The sequence below is a fragment of the Galendromus occidentalis genome, unplaced genomic scaffold, assembly GCF_000255335.2.
Source record: "Galendromus occidentalis unplaced genomic scaffold, Mocc_1.1 scf7180000077527, whole genome shotgun sequence".
NCBI classification, from domain to species: domain Eukaryota; kingdom Metazoa; phylum Arthropoda; class Arachnida; order Mesostigmata; family Phytoseiidae; genus Galendromus; species Galendromus occidentalis.
This window is the reverse complement of record NW_003805515.1, coordinates 559,513-581,946: the sequence shown is the minus strand read 5'-3', so window position 1 is coordinate 581,946 and position 22,434 is coordinate 559,513. Positions and strand designations below refer to the sequence as shown.

Sequence of the window (22,434 nt, the reverse complement as noted above, 5' to 3'; positions counted from 1 at the left end):
GCCCCTAGCTAAGGAAGCCACCGTATAGATCTTCTGCGTCAGGGAACTTCCCATGCGTGTATTTGAAGCTCTATACAATATTGGATTCCGAGGTCCAGGAATTAGGTTAAATCGTAGTTTTTTCATCTCTCATCCAAGAAAGATTCCTCGTCAGAACGATTCCGATCTCAGATGAGTGGAGATCTACGCTGATTTTTCAGTCGCGACCAGACTGCGAATGGACTACAATCAGACAAACAAGAACATATATCGTTCCGGTCGACACTCGTCAGGGGACACTGAGGGGCCCGCGACTGATTTCCCCCCGGGCTCGAGATTTCTCTCCGCAGCCCTGAGTACAATGATCATGTTCAAGAGCCATGGATCGAAGTGGCTCGGCATTTAACAGGGAGCGAGGGTGATTAGAATTATTGACTAGAAAAAAGTGCTTCAAGACGCTTCCACCGGACCACAGCTGGTCGGCGCATGAGAGCGTACGAGTGCAAGGATTCCGAAATGATCCCGTTTGCATTTCGAGAGACAAACGGCGTACTAGACACGAAGGGGATTGGGGGAATATTCAGCGATGCGTAAACTGGGGTTGAAAGGGCGCGGGGCTGGAGTTCCATGATAGTTCTGACAGCTCGTTCATGAACTGTATTTATGGAGGACGTGCGCACAGCGAAGTTCTACCCGAAAGTTTCTACACCGTTGGAGATACACTACGCGAAGATGGCATGGTAGAGGAGCACAAGCAAAAGTGAGGGGAGAACACGACGAAACCTGACGAGAGCGGCGCCGGCGCTACCAAGTCGACATCCGAGTGCGTCGAAGTATGAATGATCGAGAAATTCGCCTTTGTACAAAGAAGGGTCAACTCCTGGGATTGATTCTCCGTCCAGCTCCATAGAGCCTGGCCGGCTCGCGCAAGATTCATGAGGGCGGATGGGGTCAAAAGGCGAAATTTAGGAGAAAGACAACAAGTGAGCCCCCTAGACAGGTCATTCGGTTCGGCGCTTGAATGCGCAACTGAGGAACAGTCATCGTCATCAGTCACATGAGCATGAAGGATTTGAGTCGGGAAAGCATCGCCATTGGTGTAATCGACAGCAGCTCGCCGCATCCGAACGGCGAGAATCCTCGGCCAGACCGACTCTTGATTTCAATCAGTCACTGAGTCAGATGGTGAGAAATCCTCTCGTCGGACCCATCCGCCGACCGGCAAAAGTAGTGACAGAAAAGCAAGCACGCGGGCGTTCCACGATCAGCTACACCTTACGTGAATGAATCTCGCTTCTTCTCCTTACCTCCTTTCGTAACGCGCATAAAACGGCAGCCGAGTGGAGACTCTAGCGCATTAGACGAGCCGGATCGACTAGCCGCTCTTCTCGCATCGGTTCGTCATTCACCTATATGTTCTGATCCCCTTTATTGGAGTTCACTGACGTGAGCAATGCACACGAAACGTCTGCTCTGTTTGCTCGCGTTCTTTGCTGCTGCCGCCCAAAGTGGTCTCGGGAAAAGGAGAGGCGGGAACGTCGGCGCACTCTTTGCTGCAGGACTAGGAGGCAGTGCCCTTGGTCTCAGCTACGGCGTTCTTCTGGCCGGTCAGGGCCGAGGTCACCACGGAGACCATCATCATATCTACAACTACGGCCAAGGTGGAGGAGGAGGCGGGAACGAGGTTCAGATCATCACTGCTGGACCCTACAGCAACGGCTACGGCGGTTATCTAGGGGGATACGGATACGGTGTACCATACGCAGGATAATTGGAATCTTCTGGGAGGTGAACGCACGGGGCTCCACGAGTCTTCTGCTGTGCGTGTTCGACACTACCGGAAGCTCGTGAAGTCAATCATGTGATAATTTGATGAGAGCGTCCGCTCCGAGGCGCGACCCTCGAGATCGAGCTCAACCTGTGACTTTCGTGATTAATATAAAGTCATTGACGCGATGAAGTAGATGTGTCTAAGGACATTATTATGTAATAATGATGGAGAATAAATTGTACCTGATTGAGTAATGAAGTTGACCTTGATAACTTCGGATCGTTCTTGCTCGGTGAGCGATGATCACAGTTCGAGATGGATGGATGTTAAACGGTGTGCAATTAAGGTAATTAGGGAAAAATGGTGTGCTTTTCATGAAACGCCGATGACCTCGGAAAACTTGTGGACAAAAACAAGTTTCCTGAGAGATCCGATACTCAGGAGCTCTCGAATCTTATTCTGAGTAGACTTGAGGATCATTCAGAGGCGTGTCCAGGGAGGGGGGGCAAGGCGGCCCTGCCCCCCTCCCCCAACAAATTTTTTCGGTGCTGCATAACTCCAGGGTGCCTCATCATTTTGGACCCCTGGCCCTCGAAAACCTAGTCTCCCCCCCCCAAAAGAATCCTGCAAACGCCACTGGGGTCATCGGGTCAGCTTTCTCGCTGAAGGTCTCACGTGGATATTAGGAAAGCGCGGCTCCGCTGCGTGAGGCGCTAACTGGATCTAAGTTGCCTAACTTGGAGAAAAATCGCGTTCCCGAACACAGCGACAAGGGAATGATGATGCCCGACGAGCAGAGATAGTGATCCATTAGTTAATTCAGCTGGAAGCAGTGGTGCGGGACCACGTCAAGTTAGCGGTGCAGGTAATAATGCGCAATTCCGTCCAGGATTCGAACAAGCTCCATTTCGATTCTTCCAATCGGAATGGACTGAAAATTCCCGTCTCATGCCATCACTACGCGCGGCTCCCTCGTGATAATTTCCCAAGAACGGTTAATGAGAAATTGAGGGAGGGGCTGATCATTGACGAGGGACACGAAACGAATGTTCGTGAGGAGCTCCCACTGTGCATTGCACCGAGCTAGATGACGTTTAGCTCGCAGCATTCGCGTCGGGCGTGCATTGACTTTCCAAAACACCTCAAATCGGGAATATTTTAATCATGCTAGTGAGGATATCAGTTTCTCGGTTCATTCGGCAGGTGCAGCGCGCGTGGATTCTCGTCACTGAAGTCCGACTATCGGAAGGAACCAGTCGAATTCTCTCGGTTAGGAGGGTTGGCCCGCGAGCCGGGATGAGCTCGGAGCTAAAGAGAAAGATCAAGGCGCTGTCAAAATAGGAAAAAGGCAGGCCGAGATGTGAACTTCGATTTGGAAGCTTCGATATGACCATTAGCACGTGCCTGCCTGTAATTGAATCCAACCCTGAGACAATTAGGGGAAAATTGCCGGTGGAGCAAGACGAGTTCAGACTTGATGAAACGTTCTGGATAATGGGCTCGTATTGTGAGACTCTGTTAGGCGCAGTGGTTGGCTGCGAGAGAGGAGAGTAAGTTTACGTAAATTTCGGCGGACAGAATAAGTGCAAATCGGACCAGATCTTTCATCAAAAATCACTTCCCTCACCTGACGATAGTTCCGCCGGGAAATTTAACACAAAACTCGGCGGACCCATTTACAAGCTTTCATTCATCGAGGCAGTGTTCTGGAGCTAGAAGTTACCCAGATCAATCAAGCTCAAAGGCTTTCGAGCTCTGGGAGTTCTCAGTGCTGTGCGCGGGAATTCGGGCCTTGGAGCTCTCGTGGAGCAAAGTGTTTGACTGAGAACGAGTCAATTCGTCTCGAGATGGGTATTCCGCGTCTCTTCTTGTTCGTTTGCGTTGTCGTGTTATCCGCCGACTACTGCCAAGCGAGAATCGGTAAGATACTCCTCAAAAAAGCGGCGGGACCGCTCCTCGCAGCCGCGACCAGCGGTGTTACTCTCGGAGTTGCGCTCGAGAAACTCAAGCATCACCATCACAAAGATCACCATCACCACCACTACCAACATAGCCCCCCTAAACACTCTGTGCAGATCATCCACCTGCCAGGGCCACCGATTCATTCCATGTATGGGGCCTGGGGCCACTTAGGAGGTTACGGAGGAATGCTCGGGCACTACTCAAAAGTACATCGCGAGTACCATCATTACGATCATCATGACCGTTGACGCTGGAAGTTTGATTCTAGATTGCCAAAATTTGTTGTATGTCTCAGTCGAATAAAGTGCGTTATGTGTTCGAAACATTAGGGTTGTCAATTCCAATTCAGCCAAGAGATATTCTCCGCAACAAGCTTCTCAGCGTCTGATCCCATAATTTGGACTCCCTTATCGGATGGGCGGCGAGAAGCTTTTTCTCGCCCCGCTAATTCTTGACAGGGTGATGCAACTCCCTCTCGTTTGGAGGTAATGCCTCCGGCGCAAGATGACTCGCATTACGGACAAGGCTATTATAAGCGTTCGCGGGCTACTATAACGATGATTTTTCCGCAAGCAGGAGCACAGAATATGTTAGAAGTTAGTTACGTCGATTGAGGAATCTTAGCAAAAACCCTTCCCGTGCTATCTGAGAAGATGAATAAAAACAGCTTCTATCGCCCCGAGATGTAATCTTATCATGCCGGCTGACCGATGGCTCCGTAGACGATGAGAGCCTGAAGCCGCTCATAAGTATCTTGAAGTTTGTTCCTCGGAGAGATCGACGCTCCGTCCAGTGCCAACTCTGAATGCTGATCCGTCGCCAGGAGCATGGTGCATCTCCAGACCTTCGCGATTCTCTCCGTGCTCGTCTGCGGTGTCCTGGGGAACGGTCTACGGAACATCAGATTGAAGATAGCTGCCAAACCGTTCCTACGTGCCGCAGCCAGTGGTGGAGCAATCGGTCTCAGCTACGGATATCTACTCGGCAACACGCTCATGCGGAATAACGGTCCGAAACATCACCACGTGTACAACCTCGACCACGACAAAGGTAACACGGTGGAGGTCATCAATGCGGGCGGCGGAGGGTACGGCGGGCCTTTGGGCTTGGGACTCTATGGTTATGGCAGGTAGGCTGTGCCGTGATACTTTCTGAAGCGATAGGTGCGTTCACGATGCTAAAAAACGTTCCGAGGAGCGGTCGCCAATGAGAGATACTTAGGTTCTAATTGAAGACAATATACGAACAGTTTGTGCGTCTCTGTCAATCGAAGAGTCATGTCATAGTTCAATTGACCGAGCAATAAAAAATGTCGTTCCACTGACACAAGCCTCCTAATGCGCGGAATATTCTTCCTTTCTCGGCGAGTCCGGGGGCGAAATCAAGCTCCGCACATGCCTTGAGCCTTTTTTCAGCACTAACTATCCATGTTCCGAGTTGAAGACTGGACGTCAATGGAGACGGATTGGAGCTCCAGTACTCAGGGACAGAAGCAAGGAAGTCGCGCATGAATCCCGAATTTTCCTCCTACGATTGCATTGACACAGGAGGCATTCTTTCACCTAGCTTTCCAAGTTCAGACTCTCTTCGCAAGTCCAGGGAGGGCCCTCGAACAACACGGACGATAAAGGGGACACTCGATCTAGCCACGCACAGACTCAGATTCCAGATCGTGCCGTGCGTGTTAATTGCTGACGCTGGAATGATCGGGTCGCCCTCCTAGGAGGACTTTCTCATATGATCCGCCCGGATCGTAGGCCTTCCAAGATGGAGAAAATCTGTACCTCCATTCCAGCGATCTCGGCCTGTGGTGAGCGATTCTACACAAACAGAAGAAAAATTTCAAGTCAAAGGCCAATCTTCGCATGAATTCCAAGCTCAGTCTTGGCCCTTCAGCATCCAGCGTCTCGCTCACTCTTGGAACTCGCACTGACGTGATTCTGCAGGGTGAACAACTGGAAGGAGCTTTCCGTCGGTGCTCACTGCGTAGGCCATGCGGAGAAATTTCTACGGGTGATATAGCTCACGCGAGTACGAAGAGGATGATCTCGATGCTGTAATCTATGTAGGAATTCCGTAATGATTGGGAATCCCGATTGTATGGAGCTGTCCTAGAGCGATGTTCCGGGACAATCGTAGAGTGAAAGCTGACGCGATGTTCATAGGGGGCCCCGGACAAGAGCGTCAAGAAATGTGCCTCCGACTGTTTCCCATCGTCGAATTTCCGAAGTAACGAGGCAGTAGCGTTCATATCGAAATCCATGCATAGGTCGATTCGGGATCGGAGAAGCAACCAGAGAATAGACATGCTTCTTAGTCTCTCGAATATCGATTGGTTGTGCAGCGATGACGGCGAGGAATGCGCATATCCCAATGAACCGATGTGACTGAGAAGGAAGGTGGTGGGTGGAATATAGGGGGCCAGTAGTGATCCCAGGATTCCCTCCGGCGAAGGCCGTACATGATTCACTATTCGAGCCTGGGAGCTAAACACGGAGCCCTGCGAGCTGGTTCGCCCCCTTCGATCTATGGAATTGTCTCGTGATGTCCGTCGGAAATATCAGAATATGGAAGGAGACAGAATATGGCCCTGGAAGGAGACAGCAATCACAATTTAGAGCGTGGGGAGTGGCGAGCCTTCTCCTGCTCACAATTTATCATGTGAAGACCGATAGCCCGCTGCGCCGTTCAAGACTCCAAGCGAGTAGAGAGGGAGAAACTAATGAGCTCCCGCGCGCCGTTATCCGGTGCGCGAACTTTTTGGGGGAGAGGAATCTCTCACGGTGTTCTAAATTGTCACCGCATATTCCTGAAAGTTCAAAACATGACGTTGCCGTCTTGTATTCCTCCCTTCGGTGAGCTCAATCCATCTGAGCATTTTTCATGCATGTGCACATTCATCTCCGGAAATTGTCAGCATCCGATGCCGAAGCTTCCGTCGGTCATTAGCAGCTCGGGGAAAACCCGAATTCGAGACATTCCATGCGTCATTCTAGTTCTCGAGAAATTCAGTCCTTCCCATAAGCAGACGCCGAATGGCGTCCAGGCGCGGACCTGTCTTTCCTCCGAGTCCCCTTCCTCCCTCGCAACACGCGTCGACCTCCGAGACTCGAACGTGAGCGAGATCCGAGCGTCGCCGGTGCCGCCCACGACACTAGCGATTCTGAAAACCGACGTCCTCGTACAACATGAATCGAGCTGGAATTTATCATCACCCAGGCGTTTGATATCGCGGGTCAGCTTCACACCGGAGCGACGCTCTGATGACGCAAAGTCATCGGTCTGGGGAAAACATTTCTCGGAAATCCTCACGACTTCATCGGTATTCAAGTCACCGTCTTCGAGCGAAGTAGTCTCTGGATCCGTAGATGTACATAGACTGCCGGATCGGATCCGCAACGAGCTTCTATCTGAGACGCGGTCACGGTTTCATTGGGTACCGAGCCGTGAGAGACTGCAAGGAACAAGGAATCCATGGTAAATGACCAATTTTTTCCTTCAGCAAGCGTCAGATTCGTCTCAGAATTAGGGGTATACTTAGTCCAGAATCGGATGTTCGCTGACGATTGTGCCCGATGAGCTGAGGATACTCATCGCTGACAGCGACTCGCAAGAACACCTCCGAGGCGTATTTACCAGCGGCTATCTGCGGTAATAATCCGGAATATCGACGGTTTCCAAATGAAGAATTCTCCGGAGGCTTCCTCGCGCGAATCTGAGATGTTCCTCGCTTCGACAACTTTATTCCGGCTCATGTCTCTCGATCGCCCCTGAAGTCACAGCCAGGCACGGGGGACCCCCGGAACTATTCAGCGAGCTCGAGCGAAATTATGTCTTTTCTGTGATTTGCGACAATACCCGGTGAAGCATCGTGGAGCCCCAAATCCAGGGTTTGTGGTTTTGTTGTTTACGTTATCTCGGCGGAGCTACCTCTGGGTGGAGTTGCTCGTCTAATCCTTGTCACTGAAATGCCAACAGCTCGTATGTTTATAGCACGGCCAGGGCACAATGTCGAACGACACTCAGAAAAATTGTTTTAGACAAACGTACGATATATCGGCGTCAGTACGAACAGAGATGTCTCGAACACACTCTATCATTTCTCTTGCGAAAGATATTTTCCATTCTTGGCGTGTCGGGAGGACAGCGAGTATAGCGAGTCTGACGAAATGAGAATCGTAGCGAACATACAAAAATTTTCAAGTATTATTGTGTGGCAGAATTCAGAAAGGTTGTGGTATCACAAGGACGGAGTTCTTCCGAAACATTCCATGAAACATGCATTGCATCACAGAGTCAATAAGAGAAAGTTCGAGAGCAATGCAGATCTGTCCGAATCTTCTAGAATTCTGTCGGTCAATGACCAGCTAACAACGTCGCTGATACAAGGTCCGGGGAAAACTTATGAAACCGATTGAAGTTTGCATTGGCTCGCCGCCGCTGCTGGCCACAGAATTTTTGTTCATCAATTACGTTAGAAAGCTTCGTTCGGCTCAATGATCTGGGTTATACAATGAGGGGTTAGATACGCAAAGTGACTTTATGAACACCGTTCGGAAGCCAGACGGACCGGCTCAGGGTTGCTCAAGCGAAAAATGAGAAATTCGAGCTCATAGTTGTGGAAAAAAAAGTGTCAGATCGCCCTTTCGCGACGGCTGTATGTATTCTGTTCATCAACTGTAGCGAATGATAGGCATCTTTTGTTTCTGAACGAATGAAAAAACGCTAAAATTCGGCGGGCTTTTGAGACCTTGAAGGCGGTCACAGAATAACTTGACACAAATGGTAAGTAAACGTAGTCAGCGAGGGGGTCAAGATGTCGAGCGGCTCGCCACGTAAACCTATATAACCGAGACTAGCTCGCTCCCCTATATCACTCGTACAGCAAACAGCAAACTTAGGGCGCGGTACACGGAGGACTCAATTCGACTTCAGAAGATGCGATTCTCCGCTTTTCTCGCCGTGCTGACAGTGCTGTTCGCTATCTCTGAAGCCGGACACCATTTCTTACTCAAAAAAGCGGTCAAGAAACTCGCACCAGCTGTTTTAGCCGGAGGAGCCGCAGGAGCTGCCGCGGGTGTAGGAGCCGGACTCATCCATGGACTTCACAAGCACCAGAATCATCACGGAGGCCACAAAGAGGTCTATCATATTACAGAGGTCCACAATCTCGGTCACGACGGATGGGGGTGAGTCTCTGGTTTCTGCCGCTCAGATGAAAAATGGTTGGCTCAAAAGTCTCAAGTCTCAAGGGAATCAAAGGAAAACCTTGATGAACTCTGCGATGGATGTGATCTGAGTGAGCTAGGAATTCACCCTTGATACACTCCTATTTCAGAGGTTGGGACAGTTGGTAATCCGAGTTGACGACAAAGAAACTTGATTAGCTCTGTACATATTATTGGAAGCTGCGTGAAAGGAAACGACGGCTGCGAGGGAGGACAAAAAATCGGTCGTCCGGGATCCCGACCGAGGTGTGCGTCCCCAGAGGATTGTGATACATTCACGATGGTACCTTGAATAAATGCGTTTTACAGATTCGTGCGTCTGCTCTGATGGTCTCCATTGGAGGGGGACGGAACATCCGATAGGGGCGTGGGAGGGCCCATCTCCTTGATTCAGACGGATCACCCATTGGATTAGACGATGGATACATCGCTTCTTTCCGCCCCTTCGAGAGCCGGAGTAACCGTTCATGCTCACGCGACTCAACTCATCTCTCCATCGGAGTTCATAATTTCCTCGAGCTCGATTTCTTCCCCTGGAGCTCGATGATCGAGCGTTGCATGATGAGAAGCACGGTTTTCTCGTGCAAGAATTCTCTCCCGTGAAGTTTCACCGGCTGGAGCTCGATAGTCATTCGGAGAGCTCGAATCTCGTTATGTATCAGGGATCGGTTGCTCGAGTCGCGAACCCCGGTTGTTGGACAATTCTCGTGGCAGGGAGGTCAGCGGCGCATTGCATGCCGAGCACGAGCGAAAATGCACCCTCGCGCGACTAGGGAGGACCAAACCCTGACCTGATCAATTAGATGATAAGCATATGTACATACAGATCTCCTCTGACTAGACTGTCGTTCAATCACCAAGACTCTCGATACGATATAGATCTTCCCGCTCGGAGGTTCTCTACGAGAGGTTTCTCGCATTTTCGAGCGTCATCACTCGGGACTTCCAATAGAGTCCCTCTACACTTCCCTAAATTTCCGTGTTCGGTGTATTCTCCCGCTCTTGTCGTCGAATCTCCCGCTCTTCATTCCGATTCTTTCTGACTCCGTGACACATTAGAACACCGTATTAGGCTCAATCCCTTCCGATTATCCCGTAATGGGGGGGAGCATTCATTGATATGACAGGTGATTCCACGCTTCCGCGACAAAGGGGAAAATGTTTCAAGCACGGTTCTGCTCGAACAAGTTTCCGCATTCGACGCTCATCGTTCGGGAACCCATGGATTATTCCCGAGAGGATCGAGGACCTTTCCGTTCAAGATCTTGATTTGAGTAGGGTTTTAAAATGATGCTAAGTCTTCATCAGCCCCGTACCTCAGCATGGGAGCGGAAAATTCCCGGAAGGTCCCGAGAGGATTATCCCTTCACCGGAGGGAGGCCCCGAAGAAGGTAGAGAGTTTGACACGTGGGGTTCTGAGATTGGATCTCGTCTCGCGGTATGAGCCGGAGTTCCGATTTCGCACAACTACAGACAGATATGCGCGAACTTCCTCAATCACGAAGGGAACCGATAGCCGCAAGTCGAATCTGGGACTTCTGTCGCAATCTATGGAATCCGCTCCAGAGCCTCTCGTACCGTCTGCGGGAGCCTAGCCCAATGTTTCGTGGACTCCCGAGCCCTTTACCTCTGGCCCGAAGTAGAATCAGGCCGAAACGCCCGTTCCATGGGATTCCTCCCATCTCGACTCTTATTGCTTACTCAGGACAAAGGACTTGTATTCCAACCCCATATTGAAACTTTCGATCCACTCATGTGATGTGAATTTCCAAGAGAATGGGATTCTCGGATGAACATACGACTTCTGATATTCGCATAGCTCCCTCTCGGATGCGGATCGGTCAAGATCACGTCGCGTTCCTTAGAAATGATTCAAGTCCATTGAGCCACCCTCATGACGTAAGCAACTACATATGGGAGGGATCCTAAGCACGCCTAATCAATTCATCTGGTCCCTGCATTCCGATCGATAACGAGCATCGTGGATCTCACCGGTTGAAGCCGTTGGCCGGTCATTCGACTTCGGATCACGTATTCATCGATCACAAGGATTCTTTTTCCTCACAAAGGATCCCCATCGTATACAGCTATTGTCGAGAAAGACGCTCTTCCCATCACGAATGCATTTTCCTAAGCTCTCCATCAGCGCACTGCATGAGACCCCTCGAAATTCTATGACCGGATGAATCATGACTAGTTTCTGCGTAACGATCTTGTCAGAGAAATCCGTCCCAATCCGTGGTGCGCTATCAGTCCGTCTGACCCAGTTCCACTTCGGAGAACGCTCGATTTTCTGTCGCATAATTAATGAGAGAACGAGAATTGTCTGACTGAGCCAGATGTTCGACCGCGACGTCCTTGTCCCAGCTTTATCCCTCCATGACGCTGAAGAACAGATTTGAAACATTTATTTAATGTTACGTCATCGCCCACTTTCTCTGCGCAGCACCGGCCGCTCCCGCCACTACCGTAGCGAATCGCGACCGCGGTTGACCGGCAAAGCTGGTGGTCAACGGTCTAGCGGGTCCTTCGAAGACTTCGCGGAATTCCCTCAAGCCATCAGTCCCAGGAAAAGCCCCTGCTCGAGGTCCTGACTCTCGCCGCTGACTAAGCCACGCCAGGTGCCCAGTCAGACCCTACAACGTCCTTTTGCTTCAAGTCCCTCTCGCTCGCTCTTCTGTTTTGTCTTTTCTTTCGATTTGCATCCCTATCACGACCGAAGAAGCGGACGGACCGACGGACCGACCGACCACCCGACGAGCGGGCGGGCGGACGATGGACGGACGGACCGACCACCTGTCGAATAGCCTCACCCACGAAAGAGGTTGTTCGCTATTTAAAAGCTTGTGGGCCCTCGTGTGAGCACATCTCGGTTCCACAATTCACTTTCGAAGACTAACGCCTCGAAGCTCAAACGAATTTAAAAATGAAAGTTTTCGCTATACTCGTGGTCATGATGGTTCTTGGTGCTTCGGTGATGGAAGCCAAACATCTCATCGCTAAGAAGTTCGCCAAGAAGCTCGCAGTCCCCGTGCTGGCAGGAGGAGCCGCTGGAGCCGCCCTCGGAGTCGGGGCCGGAGCTCTCTTCGCCTCCCACCACGGGGGACACAATTACGGTCACGCGTACGGAGGTCACGGAGGATGGCAACCACAGTGAGTATCGCGAGTCGCTCAGATTTTCACATGGCTTACCCGATTCGTGGCGGAGGCTTTTCTTGGTGCTGAACGGTAAATAATCATTTCAGTGGTGCTGCCTACGGAGGCTACGGCCACGGATGGTAACGACCGCTCGTAAGCTCGAGCAGCCCTTGTGATATTCATATCTGTATGTAATTTTGTGCCCTTCGGGTCCATTGTGTTGGATTGGAGCGTTGTCCCCGTTGTGTTCCGTCTTGCTTCCATGTGGATCTTCCGGAGTCCTGTGTCATGTTCATTCGCATACGGCAGACCTGTAAATATACGTGTGATTCCTGTGCTCGTCCCATTGTGTCCTGGAGGAGAGACACGGCCTGAGATCTCTATCCGGGAATAAAAAGTCCTCTCCTGAATGAGCCCTCCTAGCTGTCTTTCTCCTTCCCGAAGGAATACATCAACCCGATTTCGGGCCTAATTTCCCAGCTGAATCTACAGAATAACCTGCGTCCGTCTACTTTGTATCTGGCTTGCGCGTTTTCGAAGCGCGAAAAATGCAGATTCAGCGAGAGAATTCATTTCATCGACCAACCCACCGCGAGCGACTCGCATGCGCTCAGAAGCCCCGAGTCGAGCTCGATGCAGATTCTGAAGCCCTCAATGTCAGCTCGTCCATCCTTTGGTACGTTGTCCGGATTATGCAGTGGAAGACGAAGCTCTCAGGCGTGGGCATGGCGAATCGTCGCGGATCGATGGGTGGCGTCTTTTCTCCGCAAGCTGCAGAAATCGGGGCGATCACCGCATCAGACGAGTAAATCCACAAGGGCTCGTATTTTCCTCACCCGAGAGTGCCGAATAGGAGAGGAAAATGGAAGTAGATGGGCCTATCGACGCGATCTGAGGGAGCGTTCGTCCGATTGTAGATTATTCCCTCGTCTGCCGATGCGGCGGAAAACTCGCGCAGCTACATTCTGACCTCGATCTTAAGAGATCGCTCGCAAGGGCTCGCCTTCGTATAGGAAACAGAATCTGCTTCGAACGTTAACAGCTTTCGTTGAGGATACCCAGTAGCTACGCCCTCTTCCCCGGAGCCGGCGGGGCTCGTGTTCGGGACCGCAACTTTTTCACGCGCCAGCCCCGGCATCGGTCATCCCTACGTCAGAAGCTGGGGCACGCAGCGAGGACGGAACGCTAGTGGAAACCTACCTACTACCGGGAGCGTTTCGTATCGAAGACACACAATTGAAGGAAACTCGCTCGGGAAAAGTCCCGGAACGATCCTCGATTTTATTCAGAGGGGAGCAGAAAAGAGAATCCGGTTCGAATGTCTACTTCTTCTTCAGCCACGGATACGCCACGACTGGAGCAGTGTAGGGATAGCCGTATGGGCCGTAGTAGCCGTATCCGTAGGCGTACGGGTAGCCGTAGCCATAGGCGTATGGGTTATAAGCTGTAATCAGTTGAGCGTCCGTTGCACTCGGCAGAACCGCGAGGAAGCAGACGAGAGCGAAGCAAAAGAGTCCGGCGAGCAGAATCGGAGATTTCATTGTGGGGCTTCTTCTCGCTTCGGATTGAATCCCTTTCTGACATTTCCAGGGAACCGCAAGGCTCTTATAGAGCCAGAGCGCCTCAATCTCCCGCTCGAAGGTCACCTCCGAATTCTTAGCTTCCGTTCCGAGCCTGCGGCTGCTGGTGAGATGCTGTCCCTATGCAAATGTTTTTTTCGGCTCTGTCATGATTTATTCACCTCATCCAATTCAAAGTGAGCTCGCGCTTCGGTAGCATCGGGAGAAGGACTCGCCGCCCTTGTGGTTTCCGAAGTCGGCTCTTTTTTTCTGTTTTGTATCAATTCGAGTTCACAAAAAGTGATTGATGCCTGTGGATGAAACCTCTTGAATCTTCTCGAAGGGAGAATCACACGGAAAACTACGCTTTCACGAGAAATATCGGGTGAGAATCATGTGTTTCCACTGAAGAACTCTATCTGATCACGGGTTTCCCCGGTCGTAATAATTACTGTCTGGCTTTTATCCGTGAGCTTTGTCAAGCCTCTCGATCCCAATCTGGATATCGGAAATCCGGATGAGCTCTCAGTCAGATTTCTTCGACGGAAGACCTGTAGAATTTCATGGAAGATCGAGACAATGACCATGGAAGAATCACAGACCAGCATCGGAATATTTATCCTCATCGAAAGAGCCCAGATTCAGATCACGAGCTTCAAGAGCACTAATTCGAAAACGTCTCTCTTATCGGACAAATCTCCTTATCCCGATAAAAAATGATGACATAGTTGATGCAGCGAACATGATTTCCCGGAAGTCTCGAGTATTCGAGAGCTATGGGTTCGGTATCCGACTGTCCACCACCAAGCGAATGAGTTGATGGACCCTTTCCCGGAGTTCTGGGAAACCCGCACTGACTTCGATCCCCAACAACCACTCGATCGAGCCAGAGCTGGTATCTGTTTTCAATTCCGGATAATGCTCGCGATCCCCATGATGATTCAGGGCGTGCCGATAGTCCGTGTTATTGTCGTCGAAGTATTGCGTAAAAAAGTGTCATCGTGCCATTCCAAATCCATTTGGACTCAACAGCACTCCGCTAGGGGAACGACAGATGCCTGTGCCAGCATGTCCTGGGCTTCCTGAAGACTCGAGGATTCTAGAACAGTCGGAAATGAGCTTACGCCAGAGTTTTCCGAGAGTAGATGAGAACCTACAATTATCACCGGCGCAGAGATTTTTTGATTCTGTGGCTTCTTGAATTCGTCATCGATATCGAGCCCTCGTCCCTGATAATCTGACCGTCCAATACGAGTATGAGTCGTTGACGACTAGCAGTAAATTTCGTATCACACGATCTAGGTCAATTCCGAGGGGCATTCCCTCGAGGTGCGCGCGTTCCGCGGCGCTGCTTTGGGCCGATTGCCTGGAAGTATTCACGACATGCAAACCACAGCATACGACGAATATCTCAGGGGTAATGAACGAAGAGAATTCCTTCTCGTGAGCTGATCACACGCTTACTTAGCTCGTACTATATATGGAGAGTGAGTTCCATCTATGATATACTTTGTGGTGCATGAAACGACGTTGCGTCATTATCGCACGGCTCGCGCGGCTCAGCTACCCTCTCGTCACATCATGAATGGAGTCAATCACAGAAGAAATCAGCGATCTAGAGCGGCTGGATCTTTAAATAGAGTCTTGAGAGAAGAAAGGATAAAACCGCGCGATTGTCGTCCAGATTTGAGCGCGGTCGAAGTCTGGTTCAACGACTCCGATTCACGGCTTCAGTGAGGGTTTTTCCTAGCAGGGAGCCTCCCGTGATTGACCATAGGAGCTCTGAAAAACTATCCGGGTAGGGCATCCGCTAAGACAGCAATCTGAGAGACGATCATCTGCCGACTTGCACTCTTCATGTGATCGATTCGCGCCAAGCATGCTTCCCTCTGACTCTTTGTTATCGGAAGCTTGTGACGTCGCGACGCCACCGGTGATCCGTCGGAGCCGGATTTACCTCGAAACTCGTGACGTAGAGCCGTAATTGTGGGACGCCTTCGCGGGCATGCATGGTTTGTTGTTTGCAACGACTAGAGACCCTCAGGGAAATACCCTTCTTTTCCGCAAAGATACCGACTATCGTAGCATAACATTCGGCTGAAGCCGAGGAAGAAGAGCGGATAATCTGGAAGTGCGAGTCTATAATCAATAATCACGAATTGAGAAGAACATAGGTATATTCTTTGCGAGCACAAATCTGAAAGATTGAAGAGAATTTTTGAAAGCGAACTTCCGCGGAGTTTCACGGAGTCTATAAATGTATTCCCAGGACGTCGCTTGTGTTCATTTCAGTCGACCAAAGAAAACCAAACACACGAATGAAATGTTCGAACATCCTCGGGGCTGTGTACCGACAATAGGATGTGTTTTCCACGGATGTGGTTCGCAAAGAGAATTCATTTTCGTTTCCGAGCGTCTTATGATACGGCAGCTCAGAGGCTCCGCTGCTAGCGTTCCCGTGAGTATACGACGCCATCGAGGAACTACTGTTGATGAAGACATCGATTGGTTCTGGCGAGCATTATATCGAGCTGCTTTCCGTATGCTCCAAGTCGCGCCTCTTGCTCCCTCGGGAAGTTGCCGATTCTCCGGACGAGACTAGTTCCCTCGAAATTATCCTCGACTCGAAGATTCTTAATTGGCGGGGAAACTCATTCTGTGATGTTTTCCCCAACAGGCAGTGACGTCATCTGAGCGATGAATGGAGAGATGCGCTGTTTCACTGGAACTCTCAAAGCCGTGCTCCGGGTCGAGCAGGATGGGACAGAGTATGGGGACCTCATCGAATTATTCTAATTGCTCTCCCCATGGCTCACTAACGACATCATGTATGAAGGAGCGTTTCTCTACGCCATCACGGGAAGGAACAGACTTCGATGTTCGACATCCGTTGCAGGCTCTCCGATCGCGGATTTCCCGAGATTCGCTCTGGGTTATTTTACTTTTTCCGTCAGTGATTCTAATGACTCGAAAGCTCCAGGTGTTTCGGCTGCAATCTCCCGTTTCGATTCACCTCAAGGGGAATCCTGAATACAGATAGTGGATTGAGCGGGCAGTCGACTCAGGTGACAAGAAAACAAAGCCCTAGAAAGCGATATCGATCGCTCACTCCCTCACATATGACGTTGATTAGCAATGAGGAGGTGAGTCAACGAGCCGTCAATAAAATCTGGTACTTCCCCACAGAAGACGGGATCCGTCTCTGGCAGAAAGCTGCTGCGTTCACGCACCCGTTATAAGACTTACGCAGGACTTTCCTACGCGTAGCGCGCGGCTCCCTTTCCCAATCGTCGTCAGAGGATTTAGATGGCGGTCATTTTATTGTGAAGCGAATTTCGACTGACAGACCGACAGAGGTTTTCCGTCGAGTATCGCAGCAGCAGCAGCAGCAGTTGTTCCTCCGTAGTTGCCTCCAGCTCGAACTTTCTGTGGTTTCGCTCCCGGTGCTCATGAAAATGGTGCTCAACGTACAGAGTCGGCCGTCCACGCTTCTCTCGACGAGGCGCGCGTGTGAACGTCGGTCCAAGGTGAGAACGGCTGACAAGCAAACATAGCGCGTCGAACGGCATTTCTTATTGTTCGCATTTGAAAATTGCATCGAGAAAACCCGGATTCCGGAGTAGCGGCTTCCACCGGGATCCCGATACTCGCCTCCAGAGCCCATGAGCAGTTTCGATAGCGGTGCGAGATACCGTTTCGTGTGTGCACCGGGTGACCGATTGCATTTCCGATAAGACAATCTTTCGGCTTTTTCCATCTAAGTCTGTTCTGCTGTGAGCCGGCGAACCTCGGTGATCGCGACCGCGACCATCAGTGGAGTGCGTTCCATCCGGACAGGAAGCAAAGAATCGAAGATGTTTTTGCCGAATCCGATGGCTAGTGCGTAACTAGTCACCCAGTGATGAAAAATCGAGTACGCGGAAACTTCGCTAGAGGGGAAAAGATTGAACAGAGATATCTCCGAGGGAAACGAGCGTATAGAGCCTCGGCGGAGGAAACCTCTTGGCTGAGAATCGGTAGCGGGAAGCGGCAGGGAAGGAATCTTGATCATGCTTCCAATCATGCACAATTCAGTAGAGCTCCTGGATTATCCCGCAATTTGAAGTACAGATGCAGCCATGCGTAATGGTACCCGAAATCTATGCTGACCGAGTGACGGAACTTCGGGGCTTATCGAGGAGCTCCTCCTCCGTGGACTCAAAACGGGTGAAGAGGGATCCACCAGAAAATAGACGGTATCGGAGCGGGGCGAAGGCCCTCTGTGGTCGTGAGACGTCCATGGCCTCTACGTCTGGAACAGCTTGTCTTTTTTTCTTCTGAGATGTTCCGCTATGAAATTCAGCTCGCTTAGCAAGGCCTTCACCCAAGGACTTTGTCGTAGTCACACGGTCCGATCGCCGACACCGTTCGTTCGTTCGTTCGTCAGTCAGTAAGAAACGGCGCAAACAGCAGAATCATTCAACTGTGATATGATTGAGCAACCCCACGGTTCTGGGATCCGTCAAAGTCGGACTAGAATGACTTTCCGTCAAAAAAGAAGAACAGCTCTTGGCAAGGCACTGGCCAATTATTTTCCTCACAGTCGAAAACCGGTCGACTCGAGGAAAAACTGAAGTAATGTGGTCGATGACCGTTCGGCGATCTACGTTGGAGGAATCCATACGATCTCGTTCAGAAAACATCCGGTGCCGAAGATTTTCCAAGCCCGAAAGCCCCCGAGGACCCTCGCCGCGGGATGACACCGTTTTTTTCGTCCAACTATGGGAACGGAACGATCCTTCCATCAAGCAAGGTTTCGGTGGAGTTGGGCGATGAGGTGTGCGGTGAACCTCGATTCGTAGTGACCCCGGAATCGTGACACGGAAACCGAGTGGTGAGGGAGGAGGCGAGCCTTCCTCTCGGCGATTGCATAAGGCATCGAAACTCCATTTTTTCCGAGTATAAAAGCATCGGCCGGAATGGAATGCCCACGCACGCGCTCAGAAAAATTGTCTTTGAATCATTCTTAGATCTATGTTTGTCACCGAGGAAAATCCACGCATCAGGCTTCGATTTGGATGCATGTTACTTGGATCGATTGTCGTCTTCGAAGTTCCATGTAGCAGTCTTTCACGCCCGCAATTCACACTGGTCTCTTTGCTCTTTCAGAGACCCGATTTCGTTCGGATAGTTGAAGTGGGTCCTCGAGACGGACTTCAGAACGAGTCTGAGCTCGTTCCATGCTCCGTGAAGGTGGAACTCATAAACAGGTGAATATCCATAAATCCCGGATGGACGGCGAGGATGACCTAAGGAGCTCTTCTTTTCTCAAGAATTCATGTCTTTCTCTTCCGTCCGGGAAAAGCCTCGGAAGCAACACGGGAAATACCATATTTCCCCGAATAATACTGGGAATTAATTCGAAACCAACGTGCTAAACGAAAGAAAAATTCCAAGCTCAACTTCCTTGTATTCTCAGATTGGCGCAAGCGGGTCTCCGCAGCATAGAAGCCGGAGCTTTTGTGTCTCCCCGCTGGGTGCCCCAGATGGCCGACAGCTCCGAAGTTCTTCGGAACGTAGCGCAATCCGAGAATGTCTCTTATTCAGCGCTAGTCCCCAATTCAAAAGGTGAGACAGAGATTTTGCGGCAAGCGCTCGTTCTTCCCTTGTTCCTTCGGTCCATTCCCGCTCGGTCGCGGCTCATTTCCTCGCGAGAATCGATCTCTGGGGGATCGAAACAAGCTGCAGCGAGCGACTGGATCTTCCGAGCTCGACCTCGACTGCGAACAACCAGCACTCCGATTTTAAATACAATCGCCAGAGCTCTGATTCCCTTCCGACGCACAGAGGATTTCGAGCAATGCAGTTCCTGCGTATGCGATCGCTCGCTCGCGGGCAAGGAGCCTAAGAGGCTCTTTGGTCGGGGTTCTCGTCGAGTCCTTGAATGAGTTTCTTCCTCTCTACGTTTTCAGGGATGGAACGAGCTCTGGCGTGCGGGGTTTCCGAAGTGGCGGTGTTCGCATCGGCGTCGGAGACTTTCAGCTTGAAAAACATAAACTGTTCGATCGAGGAAAGCTTTGCGAGGTGAGCGAGCCGAGGATCTATGTATAATGGAACAGAATTAGAGATTGTTTCACATCTCCATTGGATTTCCCTACTGTTTCTCGAATCCGATGCCCCCAAGCGTTCGATGTCGAGGAATGCGCGCGGGAGATCTCGCTCGATCCCCTGATTGGGGAGAATGAACGGGGACGAGCAATAATGGAACAGCGCATCTCAAGCGAGACATCGGCTGCAGTCCAGACGCAAATCGGCTCCGGCAAACGCCTCAGTCTTCGCCAATCGACGTCCCGAGAGAATCCGACAACAAGGGTGACAACGACCACCGACGGGGAAGCCTCCGCCGAGACGCAGGACTTGCCTAAAGCTGTCCAGCCGCGAAATCAGTTCAGTTTGCCATCGGCAACAGACCGATCCAACGAAATCGATGGCGACAAGCGAGCCCACCGCCTGCTCGATGGAAGAGAAAAGATAATTACGATAATGGCAAAACTGGAGTTACTGTTTCGGTTAGAGGTCGCGGTCGCCCGGAGCCTCTTGCCATATTTCATGGTGGGTTGGTGTGGTCGCCGAACCGTTATGCTTTGTGTGATGGCGTGAGCGACCCCATCGTCTTTTCATGCCACCCATTAGAGCTGAATTAGACCGCCGCCGGAACCGCCGATGCCGCTAAAGAGAATTTCCTGCACACGCTCGTCAAAGGAGTGAGACCAGGAGGACGAATATGCATGGATTCGACTCAGCCTAGATGTCTAAAGACTTTCGTCTTTTCAGGTTCGAACACGTGTTGAACATGGCCAAAGCACACGGCGTGAGAGTTCGAGGTTATCTCAGCTGCGTCACCGGGTGTCCATACGAGGGTTTTGTGCCTCCAACGAAGGTCGCGGAGCTGGCTCGCCGCCTCTACGATATGGGTTGTGACGAAATATCGCTGGGAGATACCATCGGTGAGTTCCGTTCCGGGAGTAGTTCGCGAGCGAACACTCTCTAATCTCCTCCGAATCAAAGATAAGAGAGATGGCGGAATATTGTCGTTCTCCCAAGCTCTGCTAATCAGCTTATGTAACGACGCACCTGTTATTTACTCAAATTCTCTCGTCTACGTCGCAGGAGTTGGAACTCCTGGATCTTTTTCCGAAATGTTGGAAGCCGTGCTCGACGTCGTTCCCGTTTCCGTAGTCGCAGTCCATTGTCATGACACATACGGTCAAGCTCTCGCCAACATCCTCACCGCTGTCGATGTGAGTCCCAATAGTTCACTGATGTTCACTGTTATACGTATTCGCTCGAGTGGGGGGGGGGTGGCTCATAGCTCGGACGCCGTCATGACGTTCACGAATTCGAACGCCACAAGGGAATGGGCTTGAATGGAATGAGAACCGAAAAAAGCATCAGTGGTATGAGCGAGCAACGAGCGGAAGGAAGTTGTTCAACGACCGAGGGATTCGAGGGCTCAGGGAGCAAAAGCGAGCGAGTAGTCAATCTATTCGACTCGGGCAGACAAGGCGTCCTAGCCTTTCCCGTTGATGTCTCTCTATCGCTCCGCGGGCGAGGTGTCGAGTCCATATCACGAGAAACGATGAGAGAAGCCAAGTGAGAAGCTCGCTGGCTGCTATTCAAAGCTGCGGGATCTGTGCCTAAAGCCGGGCTCGGCTATGTAAATGAGCGATTCCCTTTACCCTGAGGCTACCACTTAAGTGGAGTCAGCGGCGCGGAACTGCACCAGTAGCAGACCGAGCTCGCTCACCCGATCGCTCAATCGCGCGCGCGGGCCTTTGCGTTCGTTGCGACGACGATTTTGAGCAGATAGATGCAGGCGTTCGATGGTTTGCTCATCTTCAGTCGTAGCTAAATATCGTCGATTCGTTTCAGATGGGAATATCGGTCGTCGACGCCTCCGTAGCGGGTTTGGGTGGCTGTCCCTATGCCAAGGGGTCGAGCGGTAATGTCGCCACAGAAGACGTTGTCTACATGCTCCACGGAATGGGAATCCGGACTGGGATCGACATGCAACGGCTGGTCGATGCCGGCGAGTTTATTTGCAAGAAACTCGGCAAGGGTTCGGCTTCGAAAGTAGCGCGAGCTCTGAGAGGATGACGGCGGGGCCGCACAACTTTTGATCGAAAGCTCCCAACGAAATAAAGGCAGCGGTCGACGAAGCGGATATCTTCTCTGGGAAGGCTGGCAGCGGATAGAGAAGACAAAGAACGAGACGACAGCGCTGCTCCTCCGGGGACTTCGCTGTCGACGCGACCTTGCCGTGGAGCTGCAAGGTAGCGAGTTTCCTCGCGTTCAGGGCGAGCTCTGTTTGCCGGGTCTAGGCGGTAGAAGTCGCTCATCGTCCGCCCTCTACTTCGACAACCAGAGCGGCTTGTCGGCGCATTCGAACTTTCGGAACAGGAGCGTTCTCGCTCCGGCTGCGATACATGAATCCGTCTACATCGCTGTAATACTCGCTGTCGGGTTTGTGCCGATTCTTGGCGTCTCGAGGCCACATTTGACTTGGGACTTCCGAGCCGACCGAATACCTCGCTGTCGACACTGCATCAGCAGGGCGAATAGCGGGGACTACACGGGACTCTAGTGATTTTTGTACATATTCATAAGCCATCCTCTTCTGAAAGGTAGAGGGTCTAGAATTTGATTCGTGTAATTAATAAACAGAATCATCTTATCATGCGTGGCGACAATTTCCCGCGGACTCAAAGACTAGGTACCTACATGTCTCGATTCAAAGAGATTCGAGAATTTACACGCG

General features: G+C 51.2%; 3 protein-coding genes across 3 annotated transcripts; all 3 read left to right on the top strand.

The window, feature by feature from the left end:
- The first annotated feature begins 1,432 nt into the window (after nt 1-1,432).
- LOC108864872 (glycine-rich RNA-binding protein 10-like) lies at nt 1,433-1,750 on the top strand. The gene has a single exon (XM_018641254.1). The coding sequence runs from the start codon at nt 1,433-1,435 to the stop codon at nt 1,748-1,750; it is 318 nt and encodes a 105-aa protein (XP_018496770.1).
- Nucleotides 1,751-11,804: 10,054 nt separating this feature from the next.
- LOC100898229 (keratin-associated protein 19-2) lies at nt 11,805-12,479 on the top strand. Its single transcript, XM_018641297.1, has 2 exons — nt 11,805-12,093; nt 12,186-12,479. Exons 1-2 carry the CDS (start codon nt 11,867-11,869, stop codon nt 12,220-12,222), a joined length of 264 nt encoding a protein of 87 aa, XP_018496813.1. The 5' UTR covers nt 11,805-11,866; the 3' UTR covers nt 12,223-12,479.
- Nucleotides 12,480-16,987: 4,508 nt separating this feature from the next.
- Nucleotides 16,988-22,169, top strand: LOC100908667 (hydroxymethylglutaryl-CoA lyase, mitochondrial). The gene is made up of 7 exons (XM_003748012.2): nt 16,988-17,164; nt 18,786-18,886; nt 19,096-19,244; nt 19,589-19,700; nt 20,451-20,623; nt 20,787-20,917; nt 21,549-22,169. The coding sequence occupies exons 1-7, from the start codon at nt 17,087-17,089 to the stop codon at nt 21,771-21,773; spliced, it is 969 nt and encodes a 322-aa protein (XP_003748060.1). The 5' UTR covers nt 16,988-17,086; the 3' UTR covers nt 21,774-22,169.
- Nucleotides 22,170-22,434: the final 265 nt, after the last annotated feature.